General features: G+C 41.4%; 1 protein-coding gene across 1 annotated transcript in view; it reads left to right on the top strand.

The window, feature by feature from the left end:
• The window catches only part of CDH17 (cadherin 17), a 30,687-nt gene extending 10,723 nt beyond the window's left edge, over positions 1-19,964 (top strand). The window contains exons 8-18 of the mRNA XM_074894198.1: positions 1,203-1,334; positions 2,202-2,352; positions 3,061-3,276; positions 4,530-4,606; positions 6,071-6,262; positions 7,498-7,742; positions 11,024-11,154; positions 12,314-12,550; positions 14,393-14,509; positions 14,616-14,732; positions 19,099-19,964. Coding sequence (XP_074750299.1) covers positions 1,203-1,334; positions 2,202-2,352; positions 3,061-3,276; positions 4,530-4,606; positions 6,071-6,262; positions 7,498-7,742; positions 11,024-11,154; positions 12,314-12,550; positions 14,393-14,509; positions 14,616-14,732; positions 19,099-19,208 — 1,725 coding nt within the window. The 3' untranslated portion in view covers positions 19,209-19,964. The remainder of the gene's footprint in view (positions 1-1,202; positions 1,335-2,201; positions 2,353-3,060; positions 3,277-4,529; positions 4,607-6,070; positions 6,263-7,497; positions 7,743-11,023; positions 11,155-12,313; positions 12,551-14,392; positions 14,510-14,615; positions 14,733-19,098) is intronic.
• Positions 19,965-20,183: the final 219 nt, after the last annotated feature.

The raw sequence follows: 20,183 nt of genomic DNA, 5'->3' as shown, positions 1-20,183 counted from the left end.
TGTCCTCCAGGCTTTGAGCAAACCAAGAGCTAACCTGTTGAAGCTTATTTTGAGGTTGGCTTCTTCCATCTGTAGAAAAGCCTGGCAGGAGACCAGCTCTACTGCAGCCTTGGTGGGGGCAGTCCCTCACACTCAGGGGCATCTGCTGTGACCAGTTTTGTGTAATGCAGCACACCTGCTATATCAAAAGTACTAGGAAGGGCTGAAACGCCCTCCTTCAGCATTCTGGATTCCCACAGTATACCTCTTTTCACAGTTCAAACACAAAATATTTTGCCAATAGCTGCAGACCAATAGCAATATACATATCAGTAAATATTAACTAACAGGCCAGCAGCCTTTCAGAAATGTTTGACTTTGAAAAATGCCTTGGCACTCACACCCCCAATGCTGTCATCCCTTCAACATGTCAGGATTCCTTAGATCCTGTTTGCAAGAGTAACTGACTCGGTGCTATTCCCACTGGCCTCAGTGAAAGCCGGAGGAAGTCCAGAGTGAAAACAGGTGGAGGAAAAACTAACATGCAATGGTGGTCCTGTTCTGGGGTCATGTGGAAGTAAATTTCATGTGGCAGCCAATGACATGTTGATTCTGCTTAGGGGAAAATTAAATGCAGTTGCTGCTATATAGTGTAAAACATGAACAATAATACTGACTCCATTAATTTGGCAGTCTGCTGCATTTCTTTTTAAATCTGAAGCACCTCACTAAAGATCCTTCATCACAGACTTTGATGCATGTAAAGAGCATGCACACACATACGTGCAGATAGGTACTGAATATTTGTTTTGTCGTTCCACATCTCTGAATTAGATAAACCAAAACAACAGACAGGAATAGACAGTGTAAGGAGATGGAATAAATTAGTGTCAAGGCATTCAAATACATATAATACTTTCTTCTCATGTATCACCGTTTAGCTCCATATCCCAAAAGTCTTCCATAAAAAGGTAAGTGTTGTAGCTCATCTGAACAGCTGGAGAAACTGAAGTGAAATGGCTTTACCACAACAATTCAGAGAGCAGAAGTGGATTATCAGTCTGGTTTTCTGCAGTTCATTCCAAGACCCTGCCAAACTGTTAATTTTCTGGTTTATGAAGCTAAAAAGTATGCAATCTTTTGTTTGTGGTCCAGAAACAATCCCTGTTAAATCTCAGTCTACCCTTCTGACTTCCTATCCTGACCTATTTTTGTGGTTTTAGGTGCACTCGAATGAGCCAGATGTAATTTATGACATTTTTGAAAAAGAAAAGCTGTCCAGGCTCCCATTTTCTATTGATCAGAATGGTGTTATTTATGTGACCGAACCATTGGACAGGGAAGAAAAAGATACTGTAAGTAAACACATAAAACATCACTGATGGGAGAGACCACAACAGGAACCTGATTATTGGTGTGGGAGTAAATACAAGAAACCTCACTAAAAAGGACAGAGGGGAAAAAAAGAAAGAAAAGCTTTGTTTCTTGTCATTTCAGTTTGGAAATGACTTGGTAGATATGAAAGCACATTCATCTACTACACTGTAAACAGCCTTCAGTTTGGTACCCTACAACATTTCTCCACAGGTCTGGCAGTAGCAATCACTGCCCATAGCATATGTATTATGTACAAGATGGACCAACCATGGCTGGATTGTAGGTGCGTGAGCAAGATGTGGACAATGCCATTTGTGGAGGACAGGAGATATGGATGTTTCAGATCTACTCCAGATCCCAGGGGCCTCAAGCATCTCTCCACAGCAGAAGCAGAGTTTAACTTGCAGTTGCAACCATAAAGTTACCCTGAAGTTCCCCATGTGGGAGTCTTTTAGACAGAAAACCCTCTGCCCACTCTTGTTCTTGGAGGAAATTTGGGCACAGAATAGGCCAGAGATCAGATATGCTGGAGGAAACCTAACTCTATATGTGGCAGATGAATTTGCAAAGGGACAAACATTAGATATTCCTGGTTTTCTTGAATTTTTGCAAGAGCAAATTCACGGAGCAGTTAAGTATTCAGGACTTTTAAATTCTGTTGAGAACTCAGACCTCAGACAGTAAGGGGTGATGGAAGATTTCTGAATTAAACAGCGTGAAAATACTGAACAAACATATGAGAGGTTATTTCATCTGTCTGGTACACTCACATAGTTACATATTTAAATGCAAAATATTTTCACAGTGGTCATTCAACACATCTAATCTCAATATTCTTATTGCAGTATGCTTTCTTCGTGGTGACAAAAGATAACACAGGAGAACTGGTCGACAAGCCTTTGCAAATTCGTATTATTGTGGAAGACATTAATGACAATCCCCCTGTGTGCCAGCGAGCCCTCACTGTAATTGAAGTACAAGAAAATGAAGGTGCAGGTAAGAAAGCACCCTCTACCAATGTATACACATCATTCTAATCCTGTTACTGTTTACAGCTGGGTGCAAATAAAGCTAGAAATTCTGATCCCAAAGAGTAAAATGTAGCTCTCCTAGAGAAATGTTTTCCTGTGCAAATAGCCCTGTTGTTTTCACTTCAATAATTCATGTGGAAAGGATTTCAGTAACCTGAGAAGGAGAGCCCCAAGACCCCTACTTAAAAAACACTGGTCCATTTAAAATATAAAATTGCATTTTTCCCACAACCACAATTTTGGACAACTTAGAACGTAAAAAGACCCCTTTTATTACTGATACAAGAAATACTGCTCTAAAACTGGCATGAGCCCATTTTCACTCATAGCATAATGCCTTTGACTTCAGTGGCCCATTGCTGAAATCTGTCCCTAAGTCTTTACATCAGTTATTTGGTTTCAAGGCTGAAGTGTATGCTGTTATAGTCGCTTCTGATCAAAACATGTAGTCCAGTCCTCTTACACCACCCAAAGCCCAAAATAGCTGATTGGCATGCTAAAGGAAAATCTCCCAGAAGTCAAATGATAGTGTCCACTGCACTGATTTCCACACAGTTGTATTTTTATTGCCCCTCTACTCTTTGCATTGGTATCACTGTTGTCAGTGTGTACCTCTGTGGAGGAATAGGATCACTGCATTATCTGACTGACTCTGGTCTCTCCTCTGCCACAGGAAGTAATATTGGCACCCTGACTGCTAAAGACATGGATGAGGAGAACACCCTTAACTCTCGTCTGCGGTTCAAAATTGGAAGTCAGGTTCCTGCTGTTCCTGCAAGTAATCTGTTCTTTATTCAGCAAGACACTGGGATTTTGCAGTTAACTAGCCGTTCATTAAACAAGCGTATTGCATCCAACTATTCCCTGAAGGTACTGGTGTCAGATGAAGGTATGTAATGCCTGCTGTTATACATCAGAGTACTTTTGTTCACAGTGGCATCCCCATGCTCAGTGTCCAAGGGATAAGAGGAGACCTGGACAGGCAGCAGCACTGAGAGGTAGCTCGCTCTGGTGTGGTACTGCCTTGTTTTTGAGCTGCAGGGAGGTTAATCATGATTCATAATGCAAGTATGGAAGGAAACAGCTCTAGGGCAAAGTGTGGATAAGTTGGTAAGCTTGTTAACAAGTACTCCAGTAAGAGATTTCCTTCCATAGGAGAAAAAAATGAAGATATCATGATTGTGGTTTTCCCCCAAAATCTTTCAAAGGGAGTCACTGAAAAAAACCCAAGAAATTAAACACAGCTGTTTAGAGAGTCCAGATAATGTATTTTGAAAGATTAAGGGCTGCAATTAATCTTCAAAATGAATCTTGTCCATTATGTAACTTCCCAGGAGTCCTTTGTGGTTCATTGAATGGGAGGGAAACCAGATTCCATACTAAAGCTTAAAGCTTTGTGCTGGAGTCCTTATAGTCAGGCAAAACTTGTGGATGAGGAAAGTAGCATGTAGAGAAAGAAGTGTGACATGTCTGTAAATGAAATAACATCACTTAGGCAGATTATATGAAAACCTTACAGAGGGAGAAGCTGGTGATTTGTTTTGGATGCTTATTTGAATTCCATCTAAACAGTTTTGTTTAGAATATTCCTTAACTTTCATCTCATGAAGCATGTCTGTAAAACACTAAAATCCACCTGAATGGCACATGACCAGACAGAGTAGGCTTTTAAAATCACAAACTCCCATTTCTATGGGTGCCGCTGCTCAGGTAGCATTTAGATTTACACAGATCTGAAGTTTAAGAAGTCTGACTGTAACAAAAATGATGGCCCACCAAGAGGACAAGGTAACACAACAACCTGGGGCTTACTTTTTGACATGCAAAAGAGATATTGAGAAAGCTAACACAATTCATAGCTATCATCATCCTGATAAAGGGATATGGTTAAAAAAGTGAGAGAAATTGAATGAAACAGGATGGGACAATGCTGAAGAAAGTGGGAAGGTGAATACTAGGATAGAGAGTGAGGCTGACACAGGCTAAGAGATATTGGAGATCAAGTGCTTCTTACAACAGCAGGATTTTGCTTGGATTGGGCAATTTGGTAGTGCTCACTTTTACTCACAGTGAACCCTTTTGGAGGAAAGTTATTTTTGACAGAAAGGTTGGTGTGACGTAGTTTGTTCTCTTTCCATGCAGTATTCCAAACAATCTGTGATGTGCAAGTACATGTCATCGACATCAATGATCAGATTCCCATCTTTGAAAAATCAGATGTGAGTATTTTTAACACCGTTTTTGATGTCCCAATAACTTTTGACAAATGTTTGAGCATATGTTCAATGTCTATAGAATGTCAATGGGAAACTAACCATTTACAGAACAAGTAACAGAGCAATCCACTAGTGAAAATAAAGGCAAGGTATTCTGCAAAGCCTGCATATAAGCTCTATCTAGACAGTGAACAGTGGGACCGACTCATAGTTAATTCTGGAATATAAAGTAATTTGCTCAGTGGAAAACTTTGTGTACAGAAAGAAACTATTCTATTAAAGCAGTTTATTACAGAAATGTAAGTTCTGGAGGGAAAGGGGCAAGAAAAGGCTTTAAAATTAATTAAAATAGCTAAATGGAAAAAAGTTAACATCTCCCAAGTTCCCTTACAAACACAATATTAATGTATTCAGAAAAGCCAGAAGACAAATGGAAACCAAAGGCCCTGTTTGCTTTACCCAGAAACAGTGGTCCAGTGATCCATGCCCAAACACATACCTGCTGGCCCTTGGTTCCAGAAAAGGTGTCAGGCTCTTGCCTCTTCCTGTGGTGGAGGTGCTGGCATCTGGCAGAGACCTGTAGATCTTCTGTGACTTCTGCCTGCTGGCCCAAGCCTCCCTGCAGACACTGCAGTGGCTGGAATGTCTACATTTAGGTGTCTAAGCTTCCACTATACTTGTAGGCAATGTAGGCTGTGGGCTCAGGAAAGCTTTGTGGCCCATCAAGTGTAGGCGTCCTCTTGGGGAAGCTATGTCGGGTTTTGGGCTTTGCTGACTGCATTGCCCAGCTCTTGGTGGATGATAATGGGAGTTTAGACACATGCAGACAAGATGCCTACATAGCAGGCTGTTGACTTTCTCACCTCAGGGTCTTGGTCCAAGACCTGATCTTGAAATGAGACTGCTGGGTCAGGGCACACATCAAACAGTAAATGGATTTGGGTTGTTAATGTGGCAATGGCCTATGGTGCATGGAGCAATGAAATATTTAATAGTCAGTGACTAGGGTGCTCACTGGGTGCAAAGGAGCTGTATTGTTCCTATTGCTGTGAGCATTGCATGAACATGGAGTGGTTTCAACAGAGGAGGTAAAGGTTTGGGACTGTTGCTATACTCGTAGCTTACCCACTGACAGAGATCCCATCACCTTTGATAAATGTATAGCTTAAAATAGGGATATAGCAACTCTGCAGAGGCTCTAGTGCCCATCTTGCAGCTCTGGATTCCCCTGGGCATGTGAGGTAGCTCACCTGTACTGCTGCAAGGCACTTCATTAATGCTTTTGTAGATCTCTCTAAGCTGGTTATATCTCTGCTGTGAAGTGCACCCACTACTTCCCTCCCTCACACAGCTGCTGTGGGTTAAAATACATCTGTGCTTGTGGATCACAAGGTTGTTGTAGCACTCAAGTTTTTATCTGCAGATGGTGCTTGGTGTGTCATGTTTCAATGATCTCTCTCTCCCCAGTACCACAATGTGACTGTTGCAGAAAGTCTGCCAGTAGGAACAGTGATATTAGAAATTCAAGCTACTGATGGAGACGAACCTGGCACAGGGAGCTCCTACATCATTTACCAAATGAAGGAAGGAGATCCAAATAACACATTCATCATAGACACAGATTCTGAAACAAACCGAGGGTTTGTCAAGGTCAACAAGGTGAACAGATGGGTTTATTCCTCTTCTTTATATATATATATATATTTGTCATAAACAGTAACTGCCCTGGTGATGATTTGCAGGAGAAGGGGGGGTTGGCTTGTGGTGGGGTGAGGACACCCTCAGCATGATGCAGACTGCAGGAAGCCCTGTTCTTGGGCTCAGGCGCTGTGCCTGTGCAGTGCTCAGGCACACCTATCCTCCTGCCTTTGCTGTCCCCTACCCACCCACCACCACCAGCAGCTCACTCTGCTGGCTCTGCTGCTGGATTCTTCTCCAGTAGAGCAGGCTCTGTCCGATGAAGTAGGTCTTTATGCATCATAAAGAAAAAAAAATGTATTATTTTAGTGATTTTGCACAGTGTTTCTGGAAAAAAGAGAAAGCCAACTATATGCTTTCATGGTCTGTGGTCATGGTGGTGGGTCATGGGACAGATCCTCCTCCCTACTGGTGCTCTGGGCTGTTGGTGGATTTTGCAATGGGAGGTGACAAGTGACACCAACATGTCTCAATTTCAGGATGGAAAGACAGTTCCTGCTGAGGTAAACATTAACTGTGACAAAGCTAAATCCAGTGCACGCTGCAGTGAGTGATACATCCCATATGTTGAATGCTGCAGATAGGAATATAAGGAACAGTTTCCTCTCCATCTATGAATTTCAATAGCAAAAGTGCTCTCCCTTTGAAATTAGCATTCTCAAAGGCACTTGAACTACAGGTCCAGAAAACCTATCACTCATTTTCCAAGGGGTAACATGTTGTTTACATCCAGTTCACCTGCCACCAGCTGGGCCAAGGGCAGGCAGATGCAGCATTTGGTGGACCATCTTCAGGCTCAACCTCAGCATCATTTTTTCCCAAGGAGGCAATTGTGAGAAACTACATGATGTAACAACCTTCACGTGACTTTTGTCACCCAGAGGTCACCCAAGGCCTTCTCGTATAGAGCTATAAATATTATTTCTGTAAACAGGATATAGTTATTAAACTTAGTCAGGCAGGTGGCAACATTATTAGGAAATGCAGTTGCTGAGGAAGCCTCCAAACAGACATATGGTTTCATTTAAATTCACTGTTCCCAGTGTCATTTTGCTCCTGCCATCTCTTCCTTATTTCATCTGTATCTGGGATGCAATGTCCTCCTTGAGAAGAGGGGGACTTTGTGGTTTTCCATGGGAACTCCCCATGGCAGTGGGGCCATTGCTTAAAGGACCTTTTTCTTCTAATTCATCCAGGCTCTTGATTTTGAAGCAACTCCAGTGTACAACCTGGTGATCAGCGCCACAAACCCTGAACCATTGGTGCTAGGTGTGCAGTACAACTCAAGCTCCCTTACCTTGTTTAAAGTTTTTGTAACAAATGTGGATGAGCCACCTGTTTTCCACAAGACGGTTTACAAAGGAGAAGTGTCTGAAGACATTCCTGTCAATACCCTGGTCATGACAGTGGAGGCCTATGATCCTGAGGGGGATACTGTACGGTAAAAAAGAGTGACCATGACTTATTTATTGAATTTAGAATTTAGAAAATTGTTCTAAAAGAGATACAAGGAAAACACATCATTCTCCTGGCAAAACTGGCTGCTTGAGGCTTGGATGAGCGCACACTTTGCTGGGTAAAAAACTGGCTGGATGGCCGGGCCCAAAGAGTTGTGGCGAACAGAGTTAAATCCAGTTGGCAGCCAATCACGAGTGGTGTCCCCCAGGGCTCGGTTTTGGGGCCACTCCTGTTTAACATCTTTATTGATGATCTAGACGAGGGGATCGAGTGCACCCTCAGTAAGTTTGCAGATGACACCAAGTTGGGTGGGAGTGTTGATCAGCTCGAGGGTAGGGAGGCTCTGCAGAGAGATCTGGACAGGCTGGAGCGATGGGCTAAGGCCAACTGTAGGAGTTTCAATAAGGCCAAATGCCGGGTGCTGCACTTCAGCCACAACAACCCCCAGCAGCGCTACAGGCTTGGGGAGGAGTGGCTGGAGAGCTGCCAGTCAGAGAGGGACCTGGGGGTGTTGATTGACAGCCGGCTGAACATGAGCCAGCAGTGTGCCCAGGTGGCCAAGAAGGCCAATGGCATCCTGGCTTGTATCAGAAATAGTGTGGCCAGCAGGGACAGGGAAGTGATCTTACTGCTGTACTCAGCACTGGTGAGGCCGTGTTGTAATTAGCTCTGCTTCTTTAAACCTGCTGACCCACATGTCAGTGGTGCTCAGGTCGCAGGGACTAATACCGCGGGAGGTTAAAACCTTCTCGGGGACATCAGCACAAACACCAATGTGGTGGATACAAAATGTCCGTTTATTAAACTGCGTATCTTACATATATACGTTCGCCAAGCACCTCCTTTGTGGGTGTGGCCTTAGCGTTACAAACCTATCCATCACCTTAGCTCTTAACAAGGGAGGGCTACAGCTATTCCTTCCGTACATTGCGGGATCTTCCGAACGCCACTCCCTACAAGGCTGCACCTCAATTCCTGTGTTCAGTTTTGGGCCCCTCACTACAAAAAGGACATTGAATTACTCGAGCGTGTCCAAAGAAGGGCAATGAAGCTGGTGAAGGGTCTGGAGCACATGTCGTGAGGAGCGGCTGAGGGAACTGGGGTTGTTTAGTCTGGAGAAGAGGAGGCTGAGGGGAGACCTCATCGCCCTCTACAGCTACCTGAAAGGAGGTTGCAGAGAGCTGGGGATGAGTCTCTTTAACCAAGTAACAAGCGATAGGACAAGAGGTAATGGCCTCAAGTTGTACCAGGGAAGGTTTAGACTGGATATTAGGAAGCATTTCTTTACAGAACGGGTTGTTAGGCGTTGGAATGGGCTGCCCAGGGAGGTGGTGGAGTCCCCATCCCTGGAGGTGTTTAAGAGTCGGGTTGACATAGTGCTTAGGGATATGGTGTAGTTGGGAACTGTCAGTGTTAGGTTAATGGTTGGACTAGATGATCTTCAAGGTCCTTTCCAACCTAGATGATTCTGTGATTCTATGAAAACACACCCAATATTTGGCATGCAGGAAGAGACATTTTTACAAAAGTCTTATCTCTTAGTAGAAGGTGGAGGTGTGGTGATGTGGTGGCCGCTGATTCACCTGCAGCAGACTGCTGGGCAGCGCTTTTCTAACCAGTTTTCTCTCTGTGCTGTGACAAGCATCAGCCAGTAGGGCCCTTGAACTAGGAAACTAAAAGGGAAGGCCAACACATGTCTCCAGGAAAAAGGCAGAGATGGTCTGAGAATAACAGGGTTTCCATACCCATAATGCCTTAAACAAATGAAAGGGACATATATGGCATACCCCTAGGAGCCAGTAGAATAGTAGTTGCTTTTCATGTCACACAGGAAACCACAAAGGGCTTTTTCTCCACCAAAATACACAACTTGTAGTGAAGCTTAAGGCTATAACTGACAATTTGTTTTCTTTTCCAACTGCAAAGACAGTATGTCTGCTTCCACCGCAGGTGCAAAGCTCTGTGCAAGACAACTCCTATGCTTGTGAGTGGGATGCAAAACCTCAAACTGGCTCATTTGGTGGCCCAACGCCATGTTCTATGATCAAGTCACTTTGAGTCTCTGCCAGCTCACGGATCTATGCACAGCACTGTGTTTCATGGTGTAAATGTACCTTACACAGTAGTCTCAGATAGAAAAAATATTTGTGCCTCTTGCTGTACAATTCCCAGCTGGGATGTTGAACAGATCAACCCAAAACCAACAGTCCTTGAAATTTAACTAAAATTCAGAAAAACATCAAGTAGTTAATGGAATTGAAGAATATTATTGTTAGGCCTCCCATGGATTTTTATTCCCAGAAGTTTCTCATCTGGCTTTCTACTTTGCCCTAATTTTTGGGAATTTAGCATGTTTGGCCTTCTGTCAAACCGGTTTGAAAGTGAGCCACATAGTCCAGAAGCTCTGGGGAATGATGACAGAGGCAGATGGCAGGAATTCATATATACATAAACCACATTTCTGCTAAAAAGTAGGTTAAAGGACATAAAATAAAAAGTATAAAAAGTGAAAGATGTACAAGCATGTCAGCATGCTGTTTTTAGTGCAAAGGGTACTTAAAGAACCATAGCATTGAATGAGGTCAGGTCTCATCTAGTCAAGCAAATGCCTGTGCTTTAACTGGGTCATATATTCGTGGTTAAATCTGTATAAGTAAATACCCAAAGACCTTGGGATTTTTAAACAATAATGTAATGGCAATTATGTGGTGATGTTTAAAGCACTGTCTGTTCCAAGGCTGCTGCAATGGTAATTACAGGCTGCTCCAGACTGGCAGCAGATAACTGCTGTAGTCCACCTTGGGATACCAGCCTCTTGTTGATCCAAAAAAGGGTTCCTGGCTTCACTGCTCCCTCTGCCCCCCAGCCTTTGTCTTGTGCCCCCATCAAAACCAAGGTGTGGGAGATGTGATGGGAAGAGAGGGGCATGAGGGTTGGCACAGAGCACATTTCTGGACAAAAAGCTCATGAATACTCCAGGTTTCCCATTTAGGAGGAAGGCAGAGCTGCAGTACACAGGCTGGAGGAATGGTGGTGTTCCCACAGTTATGGTCTCACTCTTATTCTCAATGATTTTGGCCTCCTTTCCTCTGTCTGTCTCTCCTGGTTGGCTGTAGTATTGGGACTCTTCCAAGAACCCTCTATTTGAGTACAATTGTAATCAAGCCACCTGCCTAAAAATCAATAAAGGAGTATTTGCTTTGTCAGCAATTTTTCCTGATTTGGAATAGTATATGTGATTTTTTTTCCCATTTCTTTCCAAAGATACTCCTTAAAAGGTGACGTGAGGAAATGGCTGAGGATTGATTCAACCACTGGACAGATATACACTGCTTCAACTTTGGATCGAGAACAAGAAGAAATGTACACAGTTGAGGTTGTTGCATCAGAGCTAAGTAAGTGATGAAGCAACTGCATACACACACAGAGGAATCCCCTGCCCTTACTGCTTTATGAGGAATTATCTTACTTCCCATGACTAAACCCATGAAAACTACAGGAACCTGTATATATACTTCCTTAGAAGTATATATTTAAGAATTTAACTTTCTTAAAATAAGTCTTGATGTTGTAGATAATGAAGATTAAAATAAGTTTCATGAAGTTAGCTGTCATATGCTGTTACGTTTGCTTGAGCCACATGGCATATAGAGGTTAGAATTTCTGCAGTGTTTTCAGCATCAACACTTTCTGCCATTTTTTTCCTCTATAGCTATAAAGATTTTAGTCTGTCTTGTAGGTATGTTTAGGCTTCCTGAAAACAAACCTGCAAAGTAATTTGCAACCTTGTACAGTATTTCATTTTATTATGAATAAAACTAATATGCTAGTTAGTCTGAAATATATCAGAGCTCCTAGTTCCAGCCATTAGAATCTTTCAAATAGTCCACCTGGGGAGATTTCATTATACGATTTACATTTAGTAAGGGTTCAAAACTCTGGACTATATCTGATTGATTGACTAAGGTATAAATCTAGATTTCCCTTATTAAACACAGATAAACAATAATGCTGGCCACTGTTTTGGGGGATATGAGTAAAGACGAAGTTCCTGTATGTCAGAAAAAAGGAGTGCTTCCTCAAGCACTGAGATGGAGTGGGGCTGTTCCTTCAGGAACTGGCTGGAGAAATGACAGAGCTCTTAAAGCTCTGTTTGGGTCCCTTGTCTTGACCCCAAGGCAGAATACTGACCTGTATTTCCTATATATAGAAGAGAGATGTGAAACTTAAGGAGTTTCATGCTTAAAAGAGTGCTCCAATGAGCGCTGGTGACCTTGGATGTGACCGCTTACTAGATATGATGGTCTATCTGCCTCCTTTCACTTGCTAGTGTTCTGTAGTTAACAAGAGTTGGGGGTAAATAAACCATATTTTTAAAAAGTGGTGACAACTACCACAAGTCCCTCAGGATCTCCTGAGACCTTGCCTCTGCAACGTGCAGACAGAATACCACCGCCTGCCTGATGGTGTACCTATACAATAGCTGCAAATGCCACAGCTCAGCTTGTAAGACCAAGATGTGCATGTAACTTTGCTTTCTTTTAAACTCTACAGATAATGCAGCTCAGAAATCCAAAACAACCTTCATACTACACTTAAGAGATGTGAATGACAACCCTCCATTGTTAGCTATGGATTATCCTCCTTTCTTCTGTCACCCGCTCAGTGGAGGAGAGAGAGCTTTCATTCAAGCTGATGATGCTGATGAACAGTGGTGGTATTCAACATTTACTTTTTCTCTCGCGGATGATATGAATACAAGAAATAATTGGGAAATCTCAAAAGTCAATGGTAAGTTAATAAAGCTATTCTTATAATTTTATTGGACTCTCTAAGTACTCTGGGAAATATAAAGAAATATTGAATTCCTTTTCAATCCTACTATTGAATATCCAGTATTCCATGTAGAAAAGAATTAGGTTCTTGAGAAATTACATGCATTTTGTCATGTATTTATTTGAACACCTAAGCCATTAATTATTTTTTTTTCAAGAGACGACATCTAGTATGTTGCAAGCTAAAATTTCATTAGTACTTATGAGAGAAGAAACATATAAGAATAAAATGTACTCTGTGTTTAATGAATAAAATCACTTCTGCTAAAGAAATAGAGCAGTTTGCAAATTGTCTATTTCTGACATTTCATGTGCAAAGGGTAATTGTGCCACAATGTGAAAGGGACAAGTCTTGAAAGGATAAATAAAAACTTAAAATTCAGGAGCTGGAGTAAATGGTCAGCTCTTTCAGTGAAGGGAGTTCATGTGTGGTTTTCCAAAGGGTTTTTTGCTAGAACCTGTGTAGTTCAATAAATACGGGTGTGTAATGAGGGAGCAAAGTTTTTATTATACATTATACAGTGTTATTTGAGTAGGAACCAAGTGTGAAGGATTCCAGAACAACCTTGCAAGACTGAGTTGGTTGAGCAATAAAACGGCACATTCAAATGAACCTTGGGCTCCCAGATTAACATTTGAAATCATGGATGCTGAGCTGTCCCTTATGAGTCAGGAGTGAGACCTGTAAGCAGTTCCATGAAAATGTGAGATCAAATTATCAGTAGCGTTCAGAAAAGCAGATCAAATATTGGAAATTACTAGGAAAGGACCAGAGAAGAAACCAGAGAACATCATTATGCCCCTGTATAAATCCATTATTTGTTCAAATCTTGAACTCCAGTCTTCCCATCTCCAAAAAGATGCAGTAGAACTGGAAATAGGTTCAGGGTGACAAGGATAATCAGAGTTACAGAGTAGCCTGATATAAGAAAGTTTATGGAAGCAGAAAGTAAGCTACTACTTTTTAGCTTGGAAGAGAGTAGAGAAAAAAATACAATAGAGGTCTATAAAATCATGTATGCTATGGTCAAGGTGGCCAGAGGTTCATTGTTTGCCCTTTCTTCCAGTACACAAAGCTGGAACCCTCAAATGAAGCTTATGGGAGTTATTTCCAGTGCAGATAGAAGGAGGAGATAGTTGACTGTAGAATTTGTTGCCACAGAGTGTTGTGTATGTAGAAAGTTTCTACTAGTTCAAAGCAAGAAATTACATCTTGCTCCAGAAGTCCCTGAGCTGAAAATGGTTGAAGGCTGGGAGAGCATTAGGAGAAAATAAGATACATGCTTGCTTTTTTATTGTAATCTCCACTTATTCTAGAGACAAGATACTAACATCGATAGACATTTGGTCTGATCCCAACTGCTGTTATAGTCTTACTTTTCCAAGTTTTAAAGAGTCTTAGATGAGATGGTGTAAGTGTGCTAGAAGGATGGTCTGTCTTACTAAGTTATCTTGGGATCAATTTAAGTTGGTTATGGCTTCTATGAGTATGGGGCATTTACTCTTGGTTTAGATGTGATTCTATCAATGTAGCACTACCCAAGATCAGATTTGGCCTGCTGTAGAAATTAGGAAGGAAATTCTCTGACCATATTATGCTGTGGGCCAGAACTAGGCATTTAGACGGTCTCTTTTGACTTAATGTCTGCAAATAAATGAGACCTGGGAAGCCATGGGGGAAGATAGGAACTGCCATCATCTGCAAAACAGCCTTAAACAAAAGCATTTTCAGTTGGTATGAATGTTGAGTTAAATTTATTTCTTGTGCTAACATGAATGTTCCATTTCCTACTTACAGCTACTCATGCTTACCTCTCTCCGAAACATGCTAACTTTGAAGAGAAGGTATATAATGTTCCAGTAATAATTAATGACAATGGAAAACCACCTTTGGAAAGAAAAGTGAATCTTGAAGGTATACTGTGCCCATAACTATTCATTTCAAGACAACAGTTACATTTATGAATAATCAAACTGGACTACTAAACTTCTCATTAACCTCATGGCATTTCTTTTTGCAGTAAACATCTGCAAGTGTTCAAGTGAAAAGTCATGTTTTATCGAAGTACAGCGTGAGCACTCCTGGCCAAGCACAGGCCAGGCAATTGGGATTCTGATTGGGGTCCTGCTCATCATTGGTAGGTCACTTTTTCTTGGTTGATATGAAGCCAGGTCTGTGAGAAATGATGGTGCTACTGCATTTCTGACACTGATTCACTTGGGTGAAGAGATGTCATGAATGTTGCAGAAGAAGCATAAGAGGGAAGATCTCATGGTTGTTTATCATGATTACATATCATGATTGCTGCAAAGTTATAAGTTTTTAGTCATAGGAATAGCTTTCTTTGGCCTGTGCTTCTGCATCAATGTACAATGGCACAGCAAGCAGCTATGACAGAAGACAATGCTGCAGTTGTAGCATTTCATCATTACCTACTGCCTTTTAGCTGTCAGAGAAGGCATTGGAGCCTTGTCTTGGGCTTCCAGATTATAGAGAAAATAATGAAGTATACAGGGATGTCATGCTTACAGTGCTTGTACCCGTAGCTTACAACTGTGATTTTATTCACCTATTTCAGCTTTGTATGTTTCCATTTTTCATATGGAGAATTGCTTTAAGCTGTGGAAAACTGGCATTTACATGAACAAAGTACAGTTATATTGTTAAGCAGTAGTGAACAGTATTATGTTCCTATAGGCATGAGCAGATGCAACTTCAATAAGTAGCTTAAAACTTTTTCCAAAACAAGACAAAATATTTTTTGGGGAATAGAATAGAATAGAATAGAATAGAATAGAATAGAATAGAATAGAATAGAATAGAATAGAATAGAATAGAATAGAATAGAATAGAATAGAATAGAATAGAATCGAATCATTTCAGCTGGAAGGGACCTACAATGATCATCTAGTCCAACTGCCTGACCAATTCAGGGCTGACCAAAAGTTACAGCATGTTGTTAAGGACATTGTCCAAATGCCTCTTAAATACTGCCAGGCTTGGGGCATCAATCACCTCTCTAGGTAGTCTGTTTGAATGTTTGATCACCCTTAAAGAAATGCTTCCTATTGTCCAGTCTAAACCTCCCCTGGTGCAGCTTTGAACCATTCCCACGTGTCCTGTCCCTGGATACCAGGGAGAAGAGATCAGCACCTCCCTCTCTGCTTCCTCTCCTCAGGAAGCTGTAGAGAACGATGAGGTTGCCCCTCAGCCTCCTTTTCTCCAAACTAAACAAGTCCAAAGTCCTCAGCTGCTTCTCATAGGACATGGCTTCCAGTCTTTTCACCAGATTTGTTGCCCTCCTCTGGATGAATTCAAGGACCTTCACATCCTTCTTAACTTGTGGGGCCCAGAGCTGCACACAGTGCTCAAGGTGAAGTCACACCAAGGCTGAATACAGTGGGATAATCACTTCTTTTGACTGGCTGGTTATGCTGTGTTTGATGCACCCCAGGATGCAGTTTGCCCTCTTGTCTGCCAGAGCACACTGCTGACTCTTATTGAGCCTGCTGTCGACCAGCATCCCCAGATCCCTTTCTGCAGGGCTGCTCTCCAGCCACTCCTCTCCCATTTTATACTTGTGGCCAGTGTTACTTCATCCTAGGTGCAGAATCCAGCATTTTGACTTGCTAAATTTCATCCCATTTATCATTTCCCAATGTTCAAATCTATCTAGATCCCTCTGCAAGGCTCTCAAGAGAGTCAACAGCACCTCCCAGTTTGGTGTCATCAGCAAACTTGCTAATGGTACATCCAACAACTCCTGCATCTGGATCATTGATAAATATGTTGAACAGAACTGGCCCTAGACTTGAGCCCTGAGGAACACCGCTGGTGGCAGGTCACCAGTCAGATGTAGCCCCATTCACTACAACCCTTTGAGCTCTGCCCTTCAGCCAATTCTTCACTCAGTGCACTGTGAACACACTCATCCCACAGTTGGATAACTTGTCAGGAAGGTTGCTGTAAATGACAGTATCAAAAGCCTTACTAAAATCCAGAAAAACTACCTTCACCACCTTCCCTTCATCCACGAGGTGAGTGACCTTATCATAGAAGAGTATCAAAGTAGTTCAACAGGACTTTTCCTTTGTGAACCCATATTGACAGTGCCTGATGATTGCATTATTCTTTAAATGCTTTTCAGTAGTACCCAGTATAATCTTCTCCATAATTTTTCCAGGAACTGATGTTAGACTAACAGGTCTGTAACTCCCTGGGTCTCCCCTCACACCCTTTTTGTAGATTGGAATAACATTGGCTAGCTTCCAGTCAGCAGGAATCTCCCCAGACTTCCACGACCTTTGATAGATGATCAAGAAGGGTCCTGTCATAACATCCTTTAGCTCCTTCAGTATTCTCTTTATCAATGTAACTGCAAAAGTAGTCAGGATGACTGTTGATGGGATCCAGTCCCCTAGGAAGCAAAGAACAAGAATAATTCAATGCTCAGTCCTGTGTGATTTTTGAATATGATGGTCACAAGAGAAAGACTGGGAAACTGTGACTCAGCTGTAGAGAGGGGAGGGAGTGTGAAAGACCCATGGAGAAAATCAAAGGAATTAAATACGTTACAGAACTCACATTCAAGAGTTGGATTAAATTAGAGGATAAAAGGGAAGAAACCCAAGAACTTGTGTAAGTTAGCATTACTTCAATTCTAAAAGAAGAGAAAATGAGCCCCCAAGAACAAGTTCAGTACCTAAAAAGACAAAACCAAAGCTCTGTGTTGATTTTCTTTTGTAATGCACAAATCCCTAAAGCGGAAAGTACCGATGCATATGTGATGCATATGTATTTGTCTTTTGAAGATAAAAAAAAAAAAATTCAAAGAACTTAAAATGGAAGAAACCATACTCAGACCATACAACTGACAGAGAAATCCCTTAAACTACGTCTTTATAATCTCTGTTCAAGCTCTCACATCACTTATTTCTGTACAATGCCTTAGTCTGATCCCTCACTTACTATAGTGCTGCATTTAAGTGAAAATTATGTTGGATAACTGACTAGAGATGTTTTCATTACAAGAGAGCTGGTCAGCTTCAGGGAGCAAAATAAGAGTTGCTACTGCTTTATCACTTTTAAAAAAAACCAGTGTATGTAACTCATACAGGATTTTTAAAAGAATTCCTGAAATAAATATGTAGCTTTTTTTCAATAGCAATTTTTTTTTCACTGCAAAGGCAAAATCAGATGATAGCCTCTCGGGTGGATTTAACAGGGATCAGAGATGGGCAGGGAAAAAACAATGAGAAGTATCTAAAGACTTTATGAAACCTGAAGAGATTACAAAAATTGAGTTTGGCCTTGAAACTCAGAAGATATGACCATAAAACCCACCATTTCTTGGGCATCTGTCTGACACCAGAATGAATTCTCACATGAGCTAAGGACTGTCCCAGACCTGAGCACCTTTTGTTCCAAGAGCAAGGATCCTCTTAGTCTTACTTTCTTTGAAAGAAATGCAGAGCATAGACACTGGAAAACAAAATGCAACAAAACAAAAAATACACCCCAACCCCTCAACCAATCCGTTCTGATGGGAGAAACTCTTTCACTAAGACAAATTGTCTCTTGGAAGGTATATCTCCCACTGAGAAGAAGGTGGGAGAATAAATATCATGTGACAGATACTAGGCATGTTCCTTGATTAACTACTCAGATAACACAAATATGAGTATAAAGTAAGAACAACTACAGAACAGATATTCAGAGCAATGAAAGGGGCAAGGGGAGTAGCTGAGCACTCCTATATACTTTAGTAAAGAAACAGATGTTGAAAGTGATAGATAATCTAGCGCTGATAAAGAGGAAATAATTTACATACAGTGTAACAAGCTCATAATAATTTAAAAAGACCAAACATATATATATACACACACATATAATATGCATATTTGATGTGTATATATACATATATATGTATATATGTGTATGAAGACATCTAGACACCTTGGACTGGGTATGACAAGTGATGATAAAGGGTATAAACACTTCTAATCCAGGCCAGAAGAAAATCTCAGTCATTCTCGGCCATAGGTGCACAAATCTCTGGGGTCCATCAGCTGTTTCTAACATACCAAGGAGTTCCCAAAGAAAAATTTTGCTCTCAGGAGTTTCAGCTTTGTTGTGACAGAATTGCCATTCCATTGGGAAAAAAAACAAATGGGGACTACAATTCAAGACAAACATGGCAAATCACTGCTCAAAGGGAGGGGAGCTAAAAAAGACACTTTTGCCACCTGGTCAGATCCTAGAGGAGAAGTTCTCCTTTGGGGGAAATCTCCTGAGCCCTGAGGCATCTGATCCTGCCCACCAGTGCCTCAAGTCCCTGAATATGCTGTTGGCCCAGTGTTGCATGGTCATTCCCCAAAGCCGTTTGCTTCTGCTCAAGAGGTAAAGCAGTATGGATATTAAGTGTGGACGTCAGATTCTTTGCTGAAATACCTTTACAGAAAATTTTCTCTTCCCTTTACTGATGAGTGCTCTCTGTTTTTCAGGTTTCATTATAGGGGGTGTGTTTTTTCACATGAAATACAAACAGAAAAATGAAAAGAAGAGCCATCAGAGAGATGTAAAGGATAAGTCTGAACTCAATAGACTGGCTTAATGACTGTTTCATCAAGAGACAAAAATGCCCTTTGGGTTGGGAAGGAGTGAGCTTTGTAGCTCCCAAAGCCCAGAAGTGGGCCTCACAAACTGAGGATACAAACATGCAAAAGCAGGCTTCCCGGGTTTTGTCTTCACTTTTGTAGGTAATACTACTCAGCCACAAAACGAAAAACATACCTGCACTTCAGCAGCAGCCATTAATAAGAATGTCAGCTTTGACTGAAATGTTAACTCATGACCAAATGCTGAGCTCCTGCAAGGATCAATACATGGGACCAGCCTTCTTTGGCAGCTGAAGTAAATATGGACTTTCCAGAGGACTACATTTTATCTAATTGCGCATCTTTGGCTCTTTTCATCTCAGTAAGTTACTGAATAGCAGAACAGGGATTAAAGTCCTGTGCTACATTTGAAGATGTCCCATGAAGTTGCAGGAATCCCCCTGACTCTCAGCAAAGGAGCTCCCAAACTTATTGCAATCTGTAATCTGCCCTGGGTCATGCCTGTTTACATTACGCTGGTGAATTTGTGCTAGCGATATTCACTAGCAATGTGATATTACAGTTTTTCATTTTTTATAACCACAGAGTATAACCAGTTTGTGAAGCACCATGGCCTTTCATTACAGTTTCTAAGTTAAAAAATACATGCTGAATTATGTGGAATTGTGTAATGTCCTGTTTTATCATACTGCTGCAAATATTGTTCTTACTCCCTACATATTAGATAAGAATAAAAATGTTCTTTAAAGGTTTTAGTGTCTGCTTATTTTATAAAAAAAAAAAAAAAAAAAAAGAGAATGCATGAGACCAAACCATTGCTGCTTGGTTATCTATTGTATTTAACCCTCACTTTCGCATAATACAGATTTAAAAAGGCTCTCAGGACAGAGTGTTACATGTCTGGCTGATTCAAGATGCAATGATTGCTGGATGCACTTGTTTTCAGTAACATGTATTTGAGCCCAGGATGA

Source organism: Strix uralensis, chromosome 1, assembly GCF_047716275.1.
Source record: "Strix uralensis isolate ZFMK-TIS-50842 chromosome 1, bStrUra1, whole genome shotgun sequence".
Classification (NCBI taxonomy): Eukaryota; Metazoa; Chordata; class Aves; order Strigiformes; family Strigidae; genus Strix; species Strix uralensis.
This window is presented reverse-complemented; position numbering and strand designations above follow the sequence as displayed.